Below are 24,983 nucleotides of genomic sequence, written 5' to 3' on the forward strand. Positions count from 1 at the left end.
GTTATTGGTTTTGTAGAACCACATAAAATACTGATTGTGGTTTCAACCTGAATAGCATGCAGATAGCCTAGGCGGGACACATGGTTCACAATTAAGCCACTTTCAAAAGCAAAGCGTTACTTTCAACATGTGCAAGTATGTTTTCTCAAGCCCATGTGTTTTAAGGTTTGTAATAAGGTAAACCGCTTGTAAATCCGTTAAAATGTCATCAAGTTAAGGGTGTTTTTGTTTAAAATGATCACTCACCTTTCAGCTGCTACCATTGAGAGTGGAGGGGTCAGTTGTCTGAGGTAAGATGGCCGCCGTTTAGCTACGCTCTCGACTCCCGCTTTCGACATCTAGTGTTTTTATACATATTTATGGTTTTGACTACCACTTCGAGTTTGTTATGAATGCTCCTGCCTATTTTCTTCTTTTTCTGCTTTTTCTTCTCCTTCTTCTTATATATGGTCTTATGGCTCTTGGCAAACAACAATTTGGTGCATTACTGCCACCAACTGGATTGGAGTGGAATGACTACCAATCGCTTCCTGTTTGTGCATCGGCGTCTTAAAGGAATAGTCCATTGTGGGATTAACAGAGGGGTGCCAGCGGTCAGGGCTAGGGGGCCCCAGGCGGCCGCCGACCTATGCCTAATGGTAAAACTGCCACTGCCTGAGTTATGTCTGTAGTTATGCTGCTATAGGCTTAGACTGCTGAAGGAGATAAGCTGGTTTTTCAAGAGCTTACTCGGACTGGTGCAGCTCACGCCGCAGTTTCCAAGGGCACGGTTCTGTATTTTCCTTCTGCTTTCTCCCCATTTTTTGACCCTGCTTTGTTGAGATACCTAGCAAGGCTGAGTCAGACTGGCATCGTGACTCTGGCCGCTGATTGGCTAGGGGGCGGAGTCACTGGCGGCTGCTCCGGAGTTTTCTGCTTTCTGCTTCACTGCCTGCAGCCATTTTCTGATTCAGAGTCTGACAGTAAGCTGTAAAACTGAGCTAAATGTTCTGCAACATCACCATTTTTCAGCTGAGTTGTGTTTGTGTGGAGCAAACCTTATAATGTTTACTGATCACCTCATGCTATCTTGTCATGAGTAAAAATTGTGCCCCACCACCACTCCCCTGCGAGTGCCCTGGGGTCAGCTTTTCTGGTTTGCGCCTCACTTTCGGCATAGCGACGTCCCAAAACAATGTCCTATCTCATGGATTGTCTGCTTTATGATTACATGAGGTGTGACACACACGAGTGAAAATCAACTTTAGCGCCATGATGTTTAATTTCAAGGTGTGCAAACTCATTCACAAGCCTGCCCCGTTAAAAAACACAGTTGACGACTTTAATTGTTAGTGGCAGTGAATGAGTTAACACTTTTTCTTTCTTTAATCATAAAATGTGCTACTACTAGTTCATCTGTTGAATTAACTACTTTTTCAGCATCACTCCTGGACAAGATGTTTCCAATTTTAGCAATATTCCAAAGGTGGAAGAAGAAAATCCTACAAACCTGTTTGAAGTGGGATTTGAATGGCATCGCCTGGTCAAAGATAACACCAAGGTTCTTGGAGGCCAATTTAATCCTGTTCAGATCAGTTGATTGACTAAGTAGTTTCCTTTTCTGAGGTTCTGGTCCAAAAATGAAAACCTCGGTCTCATCTGGATTCAAAAGCAGAAATTTTAGAGTCATCCAGATTTTTATATATTCAAGACAAGCCTGTAATCAATCTAACTGATTAGATTCATCGGGGCTTATGGATAAATATAACTGAGTATCATCAGTATAACAGTGGAAGTTTTTCCTATGCTGTCTGATTATTTTACAAACTGGAAGCATATATAAAGTGAAAAGAATTGGTCCAAGCACATCAGCCACTGCTTTAGCCTATACCTGCACAGGCCCTTATGAAGTTTGCTAGAAAGCATTTGGATGATCCAGAAGAGGACTGGAAGAATGTCATCTCATCAGATGAAACCAAAATAAAACATTTCCGTAAAAACTCTCCTCACTGAAAGAGAAAGAATGCTGGATTGCATTTAAAGATCACCATACCTACTGTAAAACATGGGGGTGGAAACATCATGCTTTGGGGCTGTTTTTCTGCAAAGGCACTAGGACGACTGATCCATGAAAAGCAGGGGTGTTAAACTCAAATTCCAACTGGGCTGAAATGAAAATCTGGGGCGAAGTCGTCAGCCAAACTCAATATTTATCCAAAAAAAAAATTGACAGCAAATGTGTACATCTAAAGATATGTTGAACCTTTTCATTTGGAAACTAACTTATTTTTGCTTTAACACTGAATCTGGAATAACCGAATTACACACGAGCAGGTCAGTTTGAAATAAAACACACATCAGTGGTATTTGTTACTTATTATGCCTCAATTTTTATCTTTTTATTCTTAATTTATGTACAAATAAAGCAGCAACATCTTTGAATTTTAATCTTCGAAACTTTATTTAGAATTTTTAAAGTGTTTAATCTTTTCTTGTTGTTTACTCTTTATTCATATTTTTTACCCTCCTTTGTTGATCCTGTAATAAATGTCATTGCTGCTGCGACACCAAACTTTCCCGACTGAGGGACACTAAAGACATTTTCTATTCTATTTCTATTCTATTCTTCTATCTGTAGCCTTTGCAGCTCCCATTTTACTTTAGGTTAAATCCTTTTTCACAGACCAACAACAAAAACCCAAAAAATAATAATTTTCACAAATGAAAATGTTTTATCTCAACTATTAACATTAATACTTTGAAGCAGAAAAAGTGCATAAAACCACAATAATTCAAGCTCGATTTGTTCCACTCTGATTTATTCTGATGCTCGATGGTTCAAGATACCTGCATCTCTGGGGTTGGGCTCTGAGCTAGAGGAGGAAAGAGGGGGCACTTTGAGTGACGCACTAACACACTTGCAAATGAGCCAACGGGCCAGCTCTAATACATATTTGATATGTAGGCCAAATATAGACCACGGGCCAGATTTGGCCCGAGGACCTGAGTTTGACGCTTTGGTGTTAAGCTGTATCTGTCAGCATGACGATGATCCCAAATACACCACCCAGGTAACGAAGGCGTGGCTTCATAAGAAGCATTCAAGGCCCTGGAGCGGCCTAGCCAGTCTCCAGATCTCAACCCCACAGAAAATTTTTGGAGGGAGTTGAAAGTCTGTGTTGCCCAGCAACAGACCCAAAATATCACTGCTCTAGAGGAGATCTGCATGGAGGAATGGGCCAAAATACCAGAAACACAGTGTGAAGACAAAATGTTTGACCTCTGTCATACATGTAGATTGCACATTGCAACGTTGCTGACACATTGGATATGGTCATATAATTAGGCGGTGGAATCAAAACAAGTCTGCATCACATGCTCATAAACAGATTTAATAAATGAATGAAGAGACTGAGTTGAAATCTGCAGGTAACTTATTCCAGTCTCAAGGAGCTTTAACACAAAAGCACGTCTCCCTGCTTCTTTTTTAAACTGAGGAATTAGAAAAGAAAACTGGTCAGTAATCCGAGTATGGTACAAAGAATTGATGGGAACAATGTTTTCAAATAAGACAGAAAATCAAAGAAAACTTATTTGAAAATAAGTAACAACCAATGAAATTGACGCCTAGCTTTTAAGGAGGGCCATGAAAGGTGTTCATACATGTGGCAGTGGTGAGATCTGAAAGGACAACGCAGAACAAAACGATAGCTACTTTCTACAGCATCAAGAGATTGAAGACGTGCAACTGTGGAGTTCTGGTAAATGATGTCGATATAATCAGAAATCAGAAAGAAGCTGAGTTACAATGCACTTCCTTAATGCAAAGGAAAAGAAATCGATGGATTGAGTTTTTTCTCAGCATTTTGTCTCATAGTTGGGATATATCTATGATGAACATTACAGGTGTCTCATCTTTTTAAGCGGGAGAGCTTGCGCAATTGGAGGCTGGCTAAATATGTTTTTTGTACTTTCACAGCCTCATCCCAGCAGCTGGGTTAGGAAAATAACTAAACCCTTTAAAGAGTGTACATGTTTGTTAGGCTGGATGTGTAATGTGGGTTTATTGAGAGCGTTATTATTATTACTACTTGTGCCTTACAAGAAGTTGTGCATTGAAAGAATTTGCCCTGCATGCAGGTGTATGCACCTGTTAACACCCTGGGCTTGAAACACTTTTCTATTTCCTTTCTGATTCCCAGAACTGTCTTCGTGACATATGCTCCACTACGCCAAGTGTCATTACTGCAAGTTTAAAACATCAAAGTGTTGAAAGTCTAATTAGTATGTGAGTCATGCAGGACAAAACACAACATTCAAAATGAAAAATTGAATGACAGAAAAACAAACACATCGATCCCAGCAGGTCATGATGATTACAGGATTAGAAAAAGGACTGACGCGGCATTACATCGTACAAATTCACTCAACAAGCCTGATTGAATGTTTGCCACAGATTCTAACTAAATCTGTCATATGACTTACTTGCACGGAAATGTCTTTGATCTCCAGCCTGCATCGTTGCACTCCCCCTGCTGCTTAGCAGCTGAAACGCAAAAAGTGACAGCTGCTTCAGCTGCAGATAAAGATGTAATGCCTCACTTAACATCTAGTTCTGACTGGAAGAAAACAATTGAGTAAATGAATCAAACTTTAAAAATACTTTTTTGAAAATCTTTATTAACATATTTCAAAAATGGACGCTAACTGAAACAAATATCAGATGACCTTCACTGTTCATGTATACAATCCATTTTCTGCCGTTAAATAATGGAAACGTTGACCCATCAGACGATCACATGGCGTGCACCTGCTTTTGAAACATTTTAAAAGTTCTTGATGTTAAAACAGTGGCTCACACCCTACAGTGGCCTGCCTTTGTTTTTTCTACTGCATCTACTGCTGACGTAGTGTGCTGTTCCCTCTTTCACTGTACCAAAGGCAAACTAAAAGTGAGAACATTCCACCTGAATTACACAACAAAAGTCGATCACAAAAAGATCACAAAAGACTAAGTTGCAATTGTATGAAGATGAAATGGGATTACCTAAATTTGGTTTTAAAAGGCAAAGGCGAAATTCATGGTGTTGTGATTGGGGTGCAAAACAATAGTAAACATAGCTTTTACTTCCTCTGATGATGGTGTCTTGTTAATAACAACTAACTAATATTATAACTACATGGGATCAATGATTGCGAGTGACCATCATTGTTTTTATTTTATCTATTTATTTATTTGTTTGTTTATTTATTTATTTGTTTATTTATTTGTTTATTTATTGATTAGAAAATTATAACATACAGCGTAATCAAACCTCCAGTAATCAAATGTCTGTATAAAAAGGATAAGAACTTAGCAGTCATCAGATAAAAGTGTGACCACCATTGTCTGTGGTTTTCCATTCAGCTGTCTGTTCCCAGATCAGTTTTAGCTCAGTACCACCACCTACTGGTCATTTACAGAACTGCAGTCATTATTCAAAATATTTATCAATGAAGAAAAAACGAATATAAAAAACACAAGCAGGAATAAATTGTTTACTACCGTTTTTGATTGAAATAATAACTAAATAAAAAAGGAAATCTTGAAATTTCTCATTGAACTGTCACGTGACCTGACGTCAGGCCGCAGTCCGAAGCAGGTGAATTCAATACGGAAGTGAGATGCTACTCCTTCGAAAAATGCTCTCGTTAAAGCTCGAAATTGGACAAAAATGAGCGATAGATACTTAAAATCCGACAGGAAGCAATGCGATAAGTTAACGTATTTGATATCTGGCTGCCTGGTTTCGTTTTAGAATAAATAATCTGGCTTTAAAGGGAACAGTATGGACTACGATGGAGGATCCTACACGGTGAGGCCATCTTAAACAACATTTATTACTTATTTTTTATTAATTATTTTAGTCTTAATTTGATTTAAATACTATGTTTTGACGTTTCGTTACCTAAATTATAAAAGAAATCGCGGTTGTTGACGTTTAGAAAGATAAAATACCAGCTATTTTATGTAGCTTTGTATCCAGCCTGACTGAACTAATAGCTCTTTTGTTTTTAGGACAACCTTATTGGAACTCTGCTTGCGATTTTTGGGAATCTAATTGTCAGCATCTCCTTAAGCATCCAGGTACTTTTATTAAAACCTGTGGAAAGTGTTCATGTGTCATTTCCTTGTAATTTGGTTAACTGTGTTACTTGATAATTTGAATAATCCCTTGGGGATTGCTGTGTTTACAGATTAGAAAAATAATGTGTCAACATAATAAGCCATTCATGATGCATTTGTTGGGTTTGACCTGCACGCCTTTCCTCTTTCAGAAGTACAGCCACGTGACGTTGGCTGTGACGAAGGAGCAGCGCACCTTCTACCAGACTAAAACCTGGTGGTTTGGTTTTGTGTTCATCTGCGTCGGGGAGGGAGCCAACTTTGTCTCCTACGCCTTTGCTCCTCTGGCCGTCATCGCTCCTCTCAATGCTGTGTCTGTCCTAAGTGAGTCATTTACTTCAGATTATCAGTAAATAATCGGTGACAGAAAGGAAAATTCAGGAAAATCTCGTGTTTTTCAGCAAGCTCAATCCTGGGCTTCCTATTTCTGCGTGATAAACATAAACCAAAGCAGTTCGTAAGTAAGTCAGATGAACGCAAATATCTCAGATCTTGCATCATTTTATGCAAATTAAAATGATGCATAAAGTGGATAAATGTTTCCTTTCAGAGAACTATGGTCTTTCCTTCCTGGGTTACATCTTCACCATCGGAGGAACATACCTCCTTGTTTCGTTTGGACCAAACTCTCATGAAAAACTCCAAGCGGAGAACATAGTGACGCACATCGTAGGATGGCCTGTTCTCTTGTATTTGGTGAGGTGTTTGGTTTCAGCACAGTGAAATGTTTAGATTTCTCTTTCTATAAGAACATTTTTGTTTTCCTGACAGCTCCTGGAGATCATCGCCTTCTGCCTGCTCTTGTATTTCTACAAACAACACAACACAAACTACCTCGTTGTTATCCTGATGCTGGTGGCGTTGCTGGGTGAGTCTCCTGCTTTGCAGGCTTCCTGCTCGGTAATCGGACCGAACACCCAACTGTTTTTGCCCCGTGAACAGGTTCGGTGACGGTCATTACGGCGAAGGCCGTCGCAGGTATGCTCGTTCTCACCCTGGAAGGCTCCATGCAGCTCAGCAACCCCATCTTCAGCATAATGTTTGTGTGCATGGTGGCATCGGTGGTTTTCCAGGCCAGGTGAGGAAGGATTCCCACTCCCATGGAAGCTTTTTGAACCATTGTATTTTGTTTTATTTTTTTAGAATAAACTATTATTCAAACAAATGCAACGTGTGTTTGTGTATTTTCAGATTTCTCTCCCAAGCTTCCAGACTGCACGACTCCTCTCTGGTTGCGTGTGTCAACTACATCCTCTCGACCCTCTTTGCAGTGGTAGCTGGTGAGTTTAGCTTCGTTTTGAGTCAGAATCAACAGAGTCTAAGTGGCTCCACCTGTGCTCCATTAAAGCCGCCGCTGCAGAAGCATTCAAATGTGTGTTTGTTTTGTAGGAGCTGTGTTTTATTTAGAGTTTAACAATGAAGACGTCCTTCACGTCAGCATGTTTGTCCTGGGGTGAGTCATCAGCTCTTTTCCCATTTAGACACATTACTGTATTATTAACGAGATTAGACGAGGCCTAATTCCATTTGGATCATTAGATTTTCAGACGTGGCGTGCTCCTTTTCTCTTCACTCTAATAAAACAGAACCAGCATGAATCTGCTAATCGTATCGGCTGGGAGAAATAGTGATTTTTATTTCTTTGGCTCAGAGGCTGAATTGATCTTGTTATGATTTGTGCAGGTCTGCGTTGTGCTTCCTTGGAGTGTTTCTCATGACCAAAAGCAGGAAAAAGAACAAGATCTTTGAGCCGTATGTCACTATGGATATGGCCAATGGTCTGTATAAAATTCATGATTATTTATTCTTAGTGCGAGTTTCTCGTGCGACTCACCGTTGCCCTTTCCAGGCGTTCCGACCATTCATGACAAAGGTCTGGTCGTGCAGCCGGACTACAACGGCTCTTTCTCCTACGGAACTCTTGTCAACAACGATGGCGTGGCCGCGGCGACTCTACCGGCAAACCTGGAGTACGCATCCGTCAGCGTGATGACCTCAGACCCAGACCGGCCCGGCCTGAAGGAGGATTAGAACTCAGCACTGCTCACTTCCACCGCACCAACACCCGCACCCCTTAAAGCTGCCATCTTTGTTTCACCAGCCTCCAACCTCGCCTTAATATGCAAACTTTTCTTCCAAACCACCTGACTTGGGAAAGTTCAGAGGAGATGAACTTGCTTCAGGAATGCCACCAACTTTGGGAAGTTTTTCTGCAGAACGATTCTGACTCTCTTCTTCTATCAGGAAGCAAAAACGGCTAACAGGTGGAATCGGAGTGAAGAAACCACCTGATTCTGATTTAAGAGGAAGTGAGGTTAGAATAAAACACCCAACAGTGTTCCTTGTTGAGCAATGTAAAATATTTAACTCTATTCAGGTGTTACTGGGAATGAACTGTAGGCAGATCTGGTCTTCCATTTAACGTTTAGACTTTTAAAAGTCAGCATTGATTCCAGCTGCAGAGCTTCCTCTATGATCCAGAAGCTGTTTTAACTGACCTCTGCTCTTTATTCTGGGGATTTTACTGTATTACCAAAACCTTGTTTTAAATTATTGACATATTTATGAGTTTTGACTTTGTTTCCTTTAATGTACCTCAAGACAGAGCTTTAGATTACTGTTGGAGTCAGAAAGGAGTGAAAACTGAGTTAGTTTAGCATTAAAAGTCCCATCTGTGTGTAATAATAAATAAATCTGAAACCACCTGGTGATAAATTACTTTCTCATGACGCAAACGCTGCTTTCTGTTGTAAATGATTAGTAAGCTGCACAGACAATCATTCCCAATTAAACTTCATTTTATCACTCCTGCTGGGGGCATCAATGGACACCTTTTTAGGTGCTTTGCTTCCTTGTTCGCCATATGTTCTCCAAGTTTGCACTCTCTGTTAACAATTTAGAGAGACATTGCAACTTTTTCATAATTTTAAATCATTTTCTTGAGCTAGTATGTGCTAAAATGACCTTTCACAGGGTTAGTGAATATTCCACTTGCAACTTCAAAGTTGCCAGTCCAGTCTGTTGGACTTCAAAAGAAATAGAACTAACAAACCTGGCGCTGCGGTCTGTTTCCTGCATGTTTATAGATCATGAACAGTTGATTTATTTGATTCCGTGATGAATCTCTCCTGTAGGCACTAATGAATGCTAAGGAGACATTTCAGCTGTTAGATTGAGTTGTTAAAAAGACGAACACACAGCCAGGAGCTAGATTTTGCTTTCAGTTCTACTAAATGGACACCAGGGGGTGGTAAACGCAAGCTAAAACCACTCTTTAACCAGGTCCCTTTAACGAAACAGTTGAGCATAAAGCCTACATTGGCTAGGCAGTATTTTCAAGTCAATTTTAGTTACAGATCATGTTTTTGTTTGGAGAACCGGTGTTTAGGTTCTACAGTATCGATAAGCTAATGGCTAGTGTGAGCACAGCCAAAATCATAATGTGTTGCTGCCATCTTGAAACTGCTCCAGTCTCTAAACTTTCATTGTAGTTCATGCAAATTAGTTTAAATAATTCTTTACACCACTTTAAACTTCCCATTACATGGATCTTCACATGGATTTATTAGGTTATTTAGTCTCAAATCCAGCAAAAATTTCTTATTTCTGTAGAAACAATCGTATGAGTCAAAACTTTATATTTAGGACGTTTTCATTAACTTCAATGAAATTAGAGACTATGTCGTTTAAAGATAAGAGGAAAATCCTTTGGTGTTGGCTGAGCTCAACCTAGCTGTTAGCACATCAATCTTTTCTCATGTAAACTTCATTTCTCTGAGTGGAGGCTGTTCAGAAAGCTTTCTACAACGAGTCATTTATAAATTTTACACAGAAAAACCTTAAAATTGCTGAAATAGAAAAGTTCTGATGCACAAATCAGTTTCAGGTTATCTCACTTATTATTTTTGGGAGAAATTTTTGAAGGAAAAAAAACTTTTGCACAATTTATAAATGCAGTTTTTTTTATTGGCCAGTTAAAACTGTTGACCTGGGTGCTGTACAAAAATAAGTCAAAGATGAATATAGAAATCACAGAAACAGAAAAATGTCAGACATGTTTAAGCTTATTGTGGTAAATATCACCTAAAACCTTAAAATCAATGCTGCAGAAATCTTAGAGGATCATAAAATCTCCAAACCACATTTTCTAATGATAAATATGTTAAATAATTATTGAAGTGCAACAGGTGAATCCTGCAAAAAGGAACCAGTCTGCAGAAATTGCTGCTTCATCTGATGTTGCCACAGAGCAGTTATGGCAATAAATGGATCCTAAATCTAACTGGTTTGACTCGCTGGGACGTTGTAAAGTGATAAAAACCAGTTTGCAACTGAGTGAGTCAAACTTCGCTGCTCCATCGTCACCCATCTTGAAGCGGAGCGTCCTCCCTTCTCTGCATCCTGATTGGTCGCTGCAATCCTCCTCCGACCTCTGATTGGCTGCAGCTGATGCTCCTGACGCAACCGTAGGCACCATCAGAGAGCCCAGTGATAATCCAGTGGAAATAAACACCCACGCATCTGGCGGAAGCCTCAGAAATAACAGCATCACTAATCTGCTCCATCCAGAAAAGTCCAAGGAAGAAAATAAATAAATCAATAATAATAAAAATCCGACCCAGTTTCGTTTGCAATGGGTGGTTCCGGACGTGGTCAGTGACATCAGCCTGGTGAGTAACGACAGAGGACAATATTTGCATTTGAGCCGATTACAGAAGGGAAATAAAGCAGCAACTTCATCCGCGGATGGAGCTCAATCTGTGGGAATTTTTGATATAAAACCAGCTGTTCTGCAGCTGGACACACCTGGGAATAAAGTTCACAATTTACTCCAACTGCAAACGCTTCTGCTAAAGTATGGCACTTATTTTATTTATTTATTTATTTATTGCTTATCCCAACTCATTTTGTGCACTCTTTAGAGCCGTGGCGTTATCGTTTATATTTGGTTAATATTTTGCTCATTTAGTTTAACAGCAGACGCCTTTTATATGGATTTGGATGTAATTAGATTAATTCTTTTATTTCGAGCATCTGCTGGAAATTTTCATGTTTTTGTCCTTGAAATATGAACCAACGACACGCTAGAATTATGCGTCACCACTAGATGGCGCTCTACACTTTTTAATGTTTTCCAGATTGTGCTAAACCTGCGCCACAGGGAACCTTTATGTTGTCAAATTTTATTTAATTTTTGTTTGTTTCGGTCAAAAATATATAGTTTCATTAAAAGTATAAAAAATGTGATTTCTTTTATCCTATTTCAATTTTTATTTTACTTTATTTTTTCTAAATGTTGTTATATTGTTTTTTCAGAGAAATTAAAATGGGACCAATGTTTAAATGGGTTGAAAAACCTTAAGATGTGGTTAATGGTTCTCTTAATTAATTATAAACTTAGTCATAATTAAAAGTTCCACGTGCTGTGAATTAACAGCTTGTTTAATTTCTACAGAAGTTTATTAACTTCAGATTATAATCTGGCATTTTATTTTTTATTTTATTTTATTTTTATTTTTATTTTGTTTTGGAACTGAGAAACATCAAAAGCATGCCAGACCAGAACTGGAAATTAAAGAAATGCTATAATCTCCACAATCCTTAATTTCCTCCTAAACTGGTGACTTTTTGGTCTCCTTTCTAGATCTCAGCCTCTGTGGTCCCCACTTGCCCTCAGCAGCCTCCTGACAGGATTCCAGATGTTGCGAGACAGCTCTAAGGCATGGGGCAACGGCTCAGAGGCCTACAGCAGCGACCCCGAGGAGGATGAGGAGGAGGAAGAGGAGGACATGGTGTTTGGGGAGAGCGACCAGGATGCCATGGCGGAGGAGATGATGGACCTAAGTGACCTGCCAACAGCGCTGTTTGCGTGCAGCGTGCATGAAGCCGTATTCGAACAGGAAGTGCACAGGGTGAGACGCTGCCATTTCCTGTTCCACTGCAGGTTCCTGCGGTTTGGATACATTTCTGGATTCATGTTTTGAACGCAGCTGTTCTGCTGGGAAATCACACACACTCACACACACCTAATGCTGTTATTTGGTTGCCAAGGAGACGAGAATGCAGGTCACTGGATTAGAACACTGAATCCATATTTGGATGTAATTCCTGCGTCTGTGCGTATCGTTCACTCATCACCTCGTGCAGCATGTTATTCATGCGTAATTATCCCCAAGCAGATATTTTTCTCTCTGGCTTCATGCAACAGCCCGCACTCGTGCATCCTAAACTTAAACAAGTCTGTTTCTGAGGATATTTTGTAATTTTCTCAACTTCAATCTCCTGGAGCCTGGAATCTTAGGCTTTGTTTTGTGGGGGAGGTTACAAGGAAAATTCTTGTAATTTTCATCCTTCTAATCTAATTACGCTACATCCCAGAGCTCCTCATCCTTCCAGCTGGCATCCTTACTTCTCCACCTCTTCTCCTCTGTGACCGCTCCATCCATCTCTTTTACTGGAGCAGTAGTCTCAAAGATGTCCGACTCCGCATAATGATTTCTGCTCGTTGTCATTTTCATTTCTCCATTTCCTCTCCTTTTTTGTGATGATCGTCTCTATCTATAGAAAAGCAGAGCAGAGGAGCTAAATATGGCTCATGCACCAAATCTCTTTAAGTGAATCACTCGTGTTTTGTCGTGCTGCTGTTTGTACACTCAGTGCTCCTAGCGGTGGAGTCCACCCCCTTTGCTTTCTCGTTACGATTCACATTTCGGCTTTTAGCTGAACACACACACACACACACACACACACACACACACACACACACACACACACACACACACACACACACACACACACACACACACGCACGCACGCACGCACGCACGCACACACGCACACACACACATATCAGTCAGAAGATGTCAGTTTAATGTGCTCCATATGTTTCAGTCAATCTAGACTAATAATAGAATCGTTTTATTCACCTTCATGAATGGAAGGATGAGGAACTAAATAAAAGGTGGCTTTGTCGTTTATTTCTAAGGGTTCATTCCCTTCTTTTACTTCAGCATTTGCTCAGGATCTGGGAAAACTTGTGAGGATTTCTCTGTAGGAAATAGAAGACATCTTTTGAATTTGTTGTCTAGTGAAGAACTGGGACATTGCAACCTACTTTTTTTGTCTTTGGGCTCCTGGCTCTCTCCCAACACCGACATTACCTTCTGTGTCTATTCTCTGAGGCGTGTGTGCAGGAGGATACGCCGTTTCTGTGATCACACTCTGGAGAAGGAAAGGGAGGGACTTGTGCCCACTTATTTATTTGCTTTGCACACTATAGAAGCCATTTGCATTTAGGTGAAAAGCTGGTAAAACCTAGCCTAGTGAACTAGACCAAATTCTTGCTTTGCAATAATACATTTATTTAGTCTGGCTTGCCAGGCTAGGTAAAACCTAGTGCCACACTTTCACTTTCTGCCTAAATGAAGATGCTTTGAAATATTTTTTATTACTCCTGAGAAAGCTCAGTAGATGTATGAATGACATAAATAAAGGGATTAATTATTACAGCTGCAGCACAAAATGTTTACTTGATTGGGTTCTCAAGAAAAAAGTGAGGTTTGTAGTAAAATTTAAACGATATTTGAGATTCTTCACACATTTTTTCAAAAGTATAAAATAGAAATTCTAATGAAAGCAAGTGTTTTACCTTTGGATTTGAGTTTTTTTCCTGCCATAAAACTGAAATTTCTGCCTACGTGTTGATTTTCTCTAAACTTAAATCTGAAATGTTGCAGCATTTACTTTATGTCACATGTGGGATGTCTACAGTCTTCCTAATGTCGCAGAATTAGCAATTATGTCTCTGTACTTTGAGATTTACTAGTTTGTAAAAGCTTGTAATTAGACTGACTACAAACTAGAAATCGGCACGTCGCATACTTGACGTCACCACATAATCTCCTGAGTCTAAGCAGGAACATATAAAAACGACTGGTCTGATAGGACTAGAAGGCTATTTGTGCGCACACGCGTAGTGTGGCGCTTTCTTGAAGGGGAAAGGGAGACGAGGCTACGGCCATTCAAAATGCTAATTCTCCTCCTCTGATTGGTGATGTCGTGCTATGGACCACAGCTTTAATCTAATTAAAATCTCATGTTGGAGGGCAGGTATCCCACGTGTTTCCTGAAAAGAAAGCTCAAAAGACAGAATCACCAATTCTGTTTTTGCAATCCGCCTTATTAACAGTAGACATTTTGAGTTTAAAGAATAGGGAAATCATGAGCTTCATTCCATTTGGAAAGAGTTTGGCTGTTTATCGGTTTTGCAGAAAAACCAGCATGCACAGCAATTGAACTGGAATGCAGCCCTCATTAACATCCCTGAGTTTTCCCAGCTGGAAAAAAATACCTTTATTGTAATTTAACCAAATCATGTCAAACATTTAATCAAGACCTTTAAATTTACATCAACCTGTGGAAAAAAAAAAACAAAAGCCAAATTTATCTGCTCCTTTAAATGTTATTATGAACCCCACAGCATGTTTTTTGATCATATGCCTCAGTTTTTTTATTTTGTTTTTGGGTCTCATTTTGATCTCTTTTATGAAATATTGCAATCAACATGGCTTCTGATTCACAAATTAATCTTTTATCTATCCTGCAGCACCCTCAGAACACAAGTACAAAGGGACTGAAATAGTGAAATGGGGCGGGGGGAGGTGTGTATGGGCAAAGTGATTTCTGTGCTTGTCAAGAAAAAGGTCAGTGCAGCCATTCTAAATTGTTCCACACAGTGCCCGGTGTAGATCAGCCCTAATCAGCACCGAGCAAAGCTTTCACGGCAGCTCCTGCTGCTCTCTGCCCCATCTACAATCAGTGCAATCAAGTAGTTGCAAGCTTTGTACAACATGAAGCTTAAAGAAATCTCATGTGCAATGGAAAGCCCAAATATTTTCACGTTGATTCTTTTACTGTTGTGATGACACCATTCTGTGCAAATCTATTTAATATCAGTTTAGTGTCAAACACATTCAGGTGACTTAATTTTATTGCACACTGTTGTGTAATGATTTAAATTACATGTTATTTAATAAGCCATAAGGCGTGGGATTCCATAGGAAATATGAAATCCACCTTACGGATCAGTGAGGTTATTTAAACCAGGAGATTGGATCTTTTTATTGCAGGGATTAGATAACCGCTTCGTATTCACTCAGAGACAACAGAAGAGAGAGTCAAGTTTAAAAGTTAAGAATTTTATTTCTAACAAATTAAACTAGACTGACTTTAAGCACTAAATTTATGGTGTAACTAAGGTGGATGAGACGGTGAATGGATGACGTGTGATGTTAATCAGAACCAGCAAATCTGAAGAAGCGATTAGTTCTGATGGGACCTGAAGGTGATGTCTTCGCATTAAGCTTTGGTTAGGAGGTTCATAAACACATGAGATACCATTTGCTGGTCTACCTGCCCTTCAGGAAGTCCCCTTTAGATCAGTAATATCGAGGTCCAGCTTGACCTTCTCTGGAACCGAGCCGGTGGGAAAAGCAGCGGTTGCCGATCGGTCCATCCTGTGAGTTACTTCCGGGTCGCGGCAATTTTGTTGGCTCCTGGTTAGACCCAACCCTGGGTCTTGATGGTTCAGCTTTTATTCTGAAAGGAACATTTGCAGCAGTTGGAATAGCAACAAATTTTTCAGCTTGTCGTTGGTTCTTTTGGTTGAAGAGTAGTTCAGGATTGGCCACTCCATCACTTTCTCTGGAACGCTTTGAACTGGCGTTAGGGCTGACGTGGCATAGTTTTATACTTTGGATGTTATAGTTTATGGTCGAATGAAAAATTACCAAACACCATCAAAACCACTCCTCCATCAGATCTGTAAGATTCTGATTGGATCAGTGAAAGTAATGTGTTATGCCTTTTAATGCTACGTGAAATGAGTCCTGTTGGAACCTTAAAGTCATATTACTAATTAATATTTTGATTTCACAGATCGGTCACATCTTATTTATTGACTAACACTTTGATGGATTAGCTTTATTAAGATAGAGTTCTTTGATTAATTAAAAGAAAATAGTTCATTCTTCATTCTTCTGTTGAGCTGCAAATAAGCAGGTTTAAAGGAATGCATGAGACCTTGATACCATATCTCAGGCAGACTAGTCCTGTGCAGAGGAGAAAAAAAAGGTCATTTCATTCCGTTACAGTTGTATTCGGTAAATAAAATTTGGTTATTCCGAAAATTCAACAAACATTCCCAGCATGAGGGTAAGCTTTGTGTGATGTCCATGAAGCATAGTATACATTAATTATTATGGAATGCCATCTGAGCCAAAAATGCACCAATTTTTGGATGCACATTATTTAGTTTTTGGCCCAGATGGCACAGTATTCCATAAAATAGCTGCTGTTAGTCGATGGGTGTGTTTTTACCGGTGTTTTGGACGCGTCCCCGAAGCGTAGTTTCACATTGCTTCACTAAATATATGCTTTGAGTTTATTTTTGACATGCTATGCTTCCAGTACTCAGCCGTTCAGATGGGACCGTGCAGGAAGTGAAACACAGTGTAAAACATCCAGAAACTTTCTAAATAAAAGACACTTGCAGATTTTCAGGTACTTAACCAGTAGCTGAGGTATACACAACATAAACTAAACCACAGACCTTTTGGGTACATGCCATCCTCTTTGCTTGTTATTGTGTAAACTGCCAAAATCGCATGAACTTGCAATTTTCCGGTGTTCGGTGACCTGTGGTTGGACCACTAAGGATGTCAGTCAGGGCTACCGTTATCTTAGTTTCGCTCAGTTGCACTAAAATCCCACCCACCAAACAGATTGCAATGTCTGGACAGGTACCAGACGATCAGACAGGCTGCAGAGATTCCCATGGAGCGTCACTAGACCAACATGCAGAGCAAAATAATTTTTCTTCGGTAACTGACGGTTTAGATTCTAGGCTACATCTATTAAGCATCTAGTGGAGAGGCCCCCTTCCATAGATGGCTCACTGAAGTTTCTCTGGTGGACACTAACTGTTCCACTTGAGTGTTTTTGATAATGCAGCTCATATTTATATTTAAAAACTAAGACAACTCCTGTGCAGAGTGCTGCTGGAAACGTTGGGGACTAAAGATAGCTCGAAAGAGGATATGAGAAGTGAGAAGAGACCGTTTAATGTCATTGTGCCGTATAATGCATGCATAACGTGAGTGTGCATTGATATATCATAGAGTGGTATGTTTGTAGGATCTATTTTTGGGTATTTGTCCTCAGTGGGGGTGATTGTGAGGCAGTGGGTGCTTGGCAGACTGAAGGTCAGACATAATGCAGTGGAAAGTGAGCAAACGCCGCTGGCCTCCCGCTCTTGCAGCAGCCTAGATTTTCTTCTGGCATGCCAACTGACCCAGTGTGCTTATTTTGCCTTTATTTATCACTCATGAGAAAGCAGAAAGCCAATTTCAGACGAGCTGACAGCAATAGACAGCAAAATGTGGCCAAATTAAGCTGTTTCAGCACTCCAGTGTTTGACAAGATAACCACACATTGACTTGCAGTAACAATTCAAAGTTCATGTCAGACTGTTGAAAGTTTTCTTGTTTCCTGCTGAATATTTTAATTGATGTGTCTTGCAGAAGATAATTATATTTTTTTATCTTATAAGGTGAAACAAATTACACCCTGATCAATAGATGAGCTCAAAACCCAAACCAGCTTAGTTCCACGGGGAAATTGACAAGTAAAACAATATTTTGATAATTAATTAAACTGAATAGCAGAGGTTAGTGTCACTGTGTACAAAAAGGAACTTCCTCATGTTAACAGTAACTATAGTTACTGTTAATGAGTTACACACAAATACTGCCATTTTACATGCACTGTTTAAAACAATACTTTATCTGAGAGTACAAAGTCTGCTTCCTGGGCTGGAAACTGTCTGATTGGGCCAACAGAGCAGCTCGTTCTGCAGAGAGCTCAGATGGTGAGTCTGTGTTCTGATAACTTCACAAATAGTGGGCATGTGCGGGGCTGTGAGCAGTGGCGGATTTAGCAATTTGGGGGCCCAAGGCGAACACAGACATGGGGCCCCTTACACAAAATTTTCAACAATCTTACCTTTAACTGGATTTGCGAAACTCTCCCCTCTTCTGACATGAGTTAAATTCTCCTTTTTATTAGTCCTCCTCTTTTTTCCTGTATTTCCCTCCCTGTCACGGGATGAGTCGGAGATGGTTAGGACCCAAAATGCAGATACCCCAGGATGACACGAGGCAGGAGATGATATAAAGAAAAATCCTTTGTTTTGAAGGATGAACAAAAATAAATCCAAAAGCAGGGAGCCAAAAATCCAAAAACCCTGAATCAGGAGAACAAAAGCTCACTTAGAGCACAAACTGGGGACAAGACACAAGGCTCACACAGAGCACCAAAAACCACACTGACAACAACAATGGACCGACAAGACACTGAGACAAGACAGGGCTTATATACACTGGGACTGGAGTGATAGGAGACGAGGAGCAGGTGTGTGGGGAACTGGCACAGGTGAAACCAATAATTAGAGGAGGAGCAGAGAAGGACACCAGACCTGACTGGGGAAAGACTCACACACACACACACACCGAGCTGGGGAAGGACACGCACGCGCACACACACACACACACACACACACACACACACACACACACACACACACACACACACACACACACACACAGACAGAAATAAAAGACCTATATAAACTGAGGTGGGGAGACTAAAGCCGGGCGTACACTGTGCGACTTTTTCACTTTTTGAGCCGATTTTCCACTCGTGCGAGAATCCACGAGATCGGGGCGAGTTTTGCGCCGAGCGTTGTGTAGTGCACAGGGGGTTACAAGAGGCGATTAACACCACGTGACCAGCTACCAATCAGCAATTGTGAGCTTGCACGGACTTCTGGAGTGTTTAATAATTTGCTCGTCCCTCGTGAGGGTATCGCACTGTTGAAGCGGCGCTGCGAGCAGCTGCGACCCAAAAAGTATCAGAACCGCTCACGGCGCATGCGCAATCCTGCATTAACACCGCTCGCCCGCTATTTCCCTAATAACACACGTTGTTTGTTTTTGTTCCAACACATTTTTTTTTACTCACAAAGACTGTCAAGAAAGCGTGTTTGTCGTGTTCACGTCAAATTCAACTGATCACAAAACACAGATTTACTTTCTTTATTTTGTTTTCCTCATCCAACCCCATAAATCCCTGTGTGTCCTCCTGCAGCACTCCCGAAGGACAACAGGCAAGGCAAGACAAAACGGTCTGACGTGTTGTGTAAAAACTGCTATTTTTAGCATATTTTTAGGTCCGACGTGTTGCTACCAGACGTACAGTGTGAGCAGTCAGATCGCATCCGAGAACTGGGTCATACAGTGTGAGGACATGACTCGTGAGATCTGCCCTGCGAGGAAGTCGTACAGTTTGAGCTGAAGCTGAGTGCTACGAGTTAAAAAGTCGCACAGTGTCTGCCCAGCTTAAGAGACATGAAGAAAACCAGGAGGGAGCTGGGGACAAAAAGGCTGGAGCTACAAGAGAAGACACATAAATGAGATGCAGACAAAGGACACATGAGGCCGCTTTAGAGACCCAAAAATCGGAACCTAGAGGATGGAGAACACGAGGAGACACATGAGGGAAGACGCAGATGTGACACATGACACTCCCTTTGAGTGCTTTCAATATTTGCTCTGCTTTCTTTTTCCTGTTAGTGCTCCTGTGCTTTTGCCTTTGGTTTATTTATTTTATTTTATTTTTTTTCAATTTTTCATTTCGGTCTACGTTTTCCTCCCTTTAAACATTTTCCATTGTCTTTCCTTTCTGCTTCCTTTGATGTTTACATCGAAAAACGACATCATTTTCAGAAGTGAAAATAAAAGCTTTTTTAAAGCAAGCTGCTTCTTTCTCTTATTGGAGCCACTAGGATAACTCCATGTCATGCTTAATGGTTTGACTATCGCTTTGAGTTTGTTCCGAACGCTCCCGCCTCTCTTCTTATTATTATTTGGGGTCTTATGGCACTTGGCAAACAACAATTTGGTGCATTACCGCCACCAACTGGATTGGAGTGGAATGACTACCAATCACTTCCTGTTTGTGCATCTCCATCTTAATAACCCTCTTATGACCATAATTATAACAGGGCCACCTGGTATTTTTCCTTATGGCTGTAAAATTGTAATAAAAAGTGCAAAGTGTGTGTAACTCTTCTCCTTTTTTCAGAACAACCTCAGCTTTAGTGTTTGGTTTGTATTTAGAATTTATTTCTATTAAAGCCTTTAAAAAATCAGCTTAAAAGTGAAAAAAGCAAAAAAACAGATATGGATTTTTTACATTTATTACTGAACAGGAACTTTAAAATCACTGGGCAAACAATTTGAAATGAACACTTTAAACTTTGAACTGTAATGTATCTATTCTTAAAAAAGTTTGAACCTTGGTATCTTTTTTTAGCAGTTTTAAGACCATTTATTTTTGTAAACTTTCAGACGTTTTTATCTGATGTGGTAGACCTTGAAGCAGTTTCTCTCCAGCTGCAGGCAGAGTCCCACTTTGCACACCTCACACTGCCATGGGGTGCTTCTCTTGCACACCCTGCACTGCTATACCAAAAACTTTTGTTTTAGCAAAAATATTTATTGCTGTAAAAAGATAAATAATGCTGGAATGAAGCTGAATCTTACAATTAGCAAAAAGCTGAGGGTTGTTCAAAAAAAAAAAGACTGAACAAACACTCACCTGGTTCAATGGAGATATGTCCTGCTTCGTGGTCACTGTCTTCAGATATAAGCCTTCTGGGACACCTAATAGATCGTGTTGATTTTCTTTGTGTGTGTGTGTGTCTGCTCTGTCTTCTCGATCCCCAGTGAGTCATGGTGGATGGCTGCTTATACTGAGCCAGGATTCTCTGGAGGTTTCTTCCTGTTAAAAGGGAGTTTTCCTCTCCACTGTCGCTATATGCTTGCTTAGTATGGGGATTGCTATAAAGTCATTGACACTAGTCAGTGTCTTGATGCAATTTGCTGGGTTCCTTATATAGGAAACTTTTTTTCTGATTGGCTTAATGAACTGACCTGAATTGGAATGTTTATTATGTGAAGTGCCTTGAGATGACTCTTGTCGTGATTTGGCACTATATAAATAAAATTGAATTGAATTGAATTGAATATGAGGCATTTCCATAATTTCATGCCAGCTTTTTATGCTAATTAGCTTCCCCGTTCCGTTATCCACTTTCACCGTGGCGCTGCGCTCTGCTGTGCTCCGTTTCAATCAGGCTGTACAGCAGGATTTCCATAACTCTGATTGCCTCATGCTATAGATCATTGGAAAGCTGCTTTTATGTTTTTATGTACTTTTAGTAACCGTTGGAATTTTTAGAGTCTGATCAGCCATTCAAAAGTTATAAAACGGCGCATTTTGGATGACAAACTCAGCACATCTCTGAATCTGTGTTGTGATTCGTTGCGCTCAAGACAGGGAATCCCGGTGGCTACCATAATCTATTGTATATGCACGAAAAGCCCCATTTTTTTTTATCTTTTCAGCGCTTTTGGAATTTTACAGATATCTTGAACGGTTCAGGAATTATGGTAATGAGAATTGCGCATGTTCAGTCCCGTCGGTGGCAACAGGTTGGTAATAAGAATATTGTGGCATTAACAGAGGGGTGCCGGTGGTCAGGGCTAGGGGGCCCCCCAACACAAGGGGGGCCCAGGCGGCTGCCAACCTATGCCTAATGGTAAAACTGCCACTGTCTGTGAGAAAAATTTCTTCTGCTATTTTTCCATGCTCAAATGTAGGAATCAGTTCACATAAGACCAAGCTGGTTTTGATGCCCCAGGACGGGACCAAGACATCAAGGGGAGGTTCCTTTCTCCATGTCAAGGAACCTTCCCTTGATGTCTTGGTCCCGCCCAGGTTGCCTAGGAGATATGTCATTAGGAATCATTGAGGTGTGTTCCAATGATAATGTGCTACGGAGGCATCTGTCCTCTTTTTGTCTGCCTTTTAGCTAATTGCCCAAGAATACACAAGAGGTACCTTTTTGGCTTCCCTCAGTCAAAAATTCCCATAATACAGCGCAGTATTTTCAAAAAGATATCGAATCCAGAGCCAGCAGCAGCTACTTTAGGGACACGTTTCCAGTTTAAATGTAAGTCAGCTAATTTTAGCTATCGGGCTGATATTTAAAATATTTTTAGATCCAAAGCAGTTATCTGGTTGGTTAGTTGCAGCTTCAGTGGCTAGCAGGTACTAACTCAAAGATTTGACTCAATCAATATATACACAATTAAAAGAGTAAAAGGTTCGTAATACAGTTGTATTGAAATATGATGGCTAGGACGTAAACAGAGCGTGTTGACAAAAGCTGGGCTCTGGGTAGCCATGGTCACATGAGGTAAGTCTTTTCCATTTAACCGTTTTCTTTGACCAAGGAAGGACACTGTCTTCGTAAGCAAGGCGCCTTGACATTGAGAAACACCCGGTGTTTCTCAATGTCTTGGGTCCTTCCCGGTTACCTAGGAGATACGTCATCAGGAACCGACAAGGCATGTTCCAATGTTCGTGTTCTACTGAGGCGTGTGTTCTCCTTTTGTTAGCCGTTTAGCTAGCTGAGCAACGATACACAGGAGGTGCCTAGCCTGGCCTTGGTCAAAAATTTCCCAGAATACACCGCAGTATTTTCAAAAGGATGGCAGATCAGAAGCCGGCAGCAACGGGGCAAATTTCAAATTTAAAAATAAGTCACCTAATTTAAAATGCTTTTTTAGATCCAAAGAAGTTACCGGTATGTATGGTTGGTTAGTTGCTTAGTAGTCGCAGGTTCGGCAGCTAGCGGGTAATAAATCGCTTATATATTTAATTGAATAAACATATACACAACTTAAAAATTGAAACTAATACATACAAAATATAACGATACCTCCCGTGTCACGTGACGTTACGTGACCGCTGTGGAAGCCGCGTTCACGTGATGTAAGTTCAATTCCATTTAACCGTTTTCTTTGACCAAGGAAGGACAGTGTCCTCATAAGCAAGGCCCCTTGACATTGATAAACACCCACTGTTAGGCTCCATATTGACAGATCTCGTTTTTCCGTCAGAATGAAGACGGTAAAAACCGCTGCCACCTAGCTGTCAGAATTAGAATTGCACCACACAAAAGAAATACAGTGAACGTCTGCATGCAAATTCTCACCACAAATGTGATACAGTGCTTTTAAACATAAATTCAGTATCAAAACAGAAATATCGTAATGTTTCAGTGTGTGGATTTTCTTACATCCCTAGAATTTAAGGATGTTTTTCTCTGATTAGAATGGTTTTGTTTACATTCTCCGTGATTAAAGCCAGCAGACGAATCTCTCCCCGCCTATCACCTACTACACTGTTAGACTGCAGGATTAAGATGTGATATTTGCTCTCCGTCATGCGTCTGTGATGCTATTTAAATTGAGATTATTTTCTGGATCAGTTGGTCTAAAAAAAAGAAAAGGAAATCTTCTGTGGGTGTTTTAAGAATAGCACAGGAATGCAGTACAAGCTCTTATTCAGGTAATGCCAAGAATAAATGCATCCTTATGAATCAAGGCATGAAAGCAATCATGCAGTCCACCGGTGACTGCTTTAGGCATAAAAGCGTAAAATTAAGGAGGTGAAGGAAACCCAGGGTCAACAAAACGTTTAATTAAGCTGTGAGCTGTAAATGATGAGCATTTACTCTGGAAGGATATATTTAGAAATGGAAGAAATTGAGCTTAACGATTCTAAGTCGGTATATTTAATCCTACCCCTGCAGATTTACAAAGCAAATTTAGTGCTTCTGTATTGTTTTTCCGCCTTTCTGTTTTTAGTCACATGAGCTTGTTGATGTCTTAATGTTGTCTGCCACCTCCGTCTGTAAAGCTGGTGCTTTGAGGTTACTTTTCGAAGATGTTTATCAGGGAAGAGGGAGTGGAAAGCGGCATTCAAATCAATAATTGTCACTTGTCCTTTAGAGAAAAGGACTATTGATGGTACAGTGAAATTTGGTTTTTTATGCTTGGAAATGGAAGAATTGTGTGTGAAAATGCCAAATTCCGTTTAGTTTGTTTCTCCAGATTGTTCATTTTTCATGAGCGCTTTTATTCACGGCCTTTAAGCCTGCGTGACTCACCAGAGGACAAAAACTCATGTTCTAAGCTTCCGATTGTCCTGGCGTTTCCTCCTCATCCATTGTCTACATATTCCCTATTATATTATTTTTTTATTTCCTTTGCTGTTAGCAGCCTGCATGCCTAAAATGACAACTTATGCTTTGAGCTTTACATCAGGCTGCTTGCGTCTTTAGTTATTCTTTCTGTGAATGTTCTCAGTGAGTACGTGTTTGACATTTTCTGCCTGACAGGTTCGTTTTCGTATTTACGTAGGTAAAAGACGTACAATCGTGTCCTAAACCAAATGACAGCTGTTCCTACTAGACCGTTCCCCGACTGATTGATTTTTAATGCTTTTCTGTCTATTCACTATCATCTTGTCATTATTTTTAGCATTGAATTGTTAAAAAAAAAAACAACCTGGAGTGTGGTTAAAACTCAGTTTTTAGTGTTATTGTCCCTTTTCAAAGGTTAAGCTCATGTTTTTCTTGACGTTTAGCTGCATATAAGGGCCACACGCACCACTTACGCATGCCATAGAAAGCTCTGGTTAATATAGGGGTGGGCAATCCTGGTCCGCGAGGGCCTCTATCCAGCAGATAGGACTGCATCCTAAAATATGACTATGTCCTATTTTTTGGTGATTTTAACACCCATATCTGCTGTCCTGACAATGTGCTTTCTACAGGTTTCTTGAATTTGCTAGATTCATTCAATTTAAC

General features: G+C 40.3%; 2 protein-coding genes across 3 annotated transcripts in view; both read left to right on the forward strand.

Moving 5' to 3' along the window:
* Window positions 1-5,609: 5,609 nt before the first annotated feature.
* Window positions 5,610-8,848, forward strand: nipal3 (NIPA like domain containing 3). Its single transcript, XM_015969888.3, has 11 exons — window positions 5,610-5,834; window positions 6,038-6,106; window positions 6,298-6,469; window positions 6,547-6,606; window positions 6,696-6,841; window positions 6,917-7,013; window positions 7,088-7,223; window positions 7,337-7,425; window positions 7,535-7,598; window positions 7,829-7,923; window positions 7,995-8,848. The coding sequence occupies exons 1-11, from the start codon at window positions 5,808-5,810 to the stop codon at window positions 8,174-8,176; spliced, it is 1,137 nt and encodes a 378-aa protein (XP_015825374.1). The 5' UTR covers window positions 5,610-5,807; the 3' UTR covers window positions 8,177-8,848.
* A 1,808-nt stretch (window positions 8,849-10,656) lies between these two features.
* Window positions 10,657-24,983, forward strand: part of rcan3 (regulator of calcineurin 3) — a 59,911-nt gene continuing 45,584 nt past the window's right edge. Inside the window, exons 1-2 of one of the 2 annotated variants that reach the window (XM_054741668.2) lie at window positions 10,657-10,815; window positions 11,790-12,057. In XM_054741668.2, the coding sequence (XP_054597643.2) occupies window positions 11,845-12,057 (213 nt within the window). In that variant the 5' untranslated portion in view covers window positions 10,657-10,815; window positions 11,790-11,844. Of the gene's footprint in view, window positions 10,816-10,875; window positions 11,001-11,789; window positions 12,058-24,983 lie in introns of those variants that run through there. The other variant, XM_054741669.2, reaches the window with a different exon arrangement.

The sequence above is a fragment of the Nothobranchius furzeri genome, chromosome 18 (genome assembly GCF_043380555.1).
Source record: "Nothobranchius furzeri strain GRZ-AD chromosome 18, NfurGRZ-RIMD1, whole genome shotgun sequence".
In the NCBI taxonomy this organism is placed as follows: Eukaryota; Metazoa; Chordata; class Actinopteri; order Cyprinodontiformes; family Nothobranchiidae; genus Nothobranchius; species Nothobranchius furzeri.

Bases quoted from the DNA above. Each gene is read 5' to 3' on its own strand.
- nipal3 (XM_015969888.3), top strand. From the start codon at position 5,808: ATGGACTACGATGGAGGATCCTACACG. The intron at 6,470-6,546 runs GTGAGTCATTTA...CGTGTTTTTCAG, and splicing joins CAATGCTGTGTCTGTCCTAA to CAAGCTCAATCCTGGGCTTC. The intron at 6,607-6,695 runs GTAAGTCAGATG...GTTTCCTTTCAG, and splicing joins TAAACCAAAGCAGTTCGTAA to AGAACTATGGTCTTTCCTTC.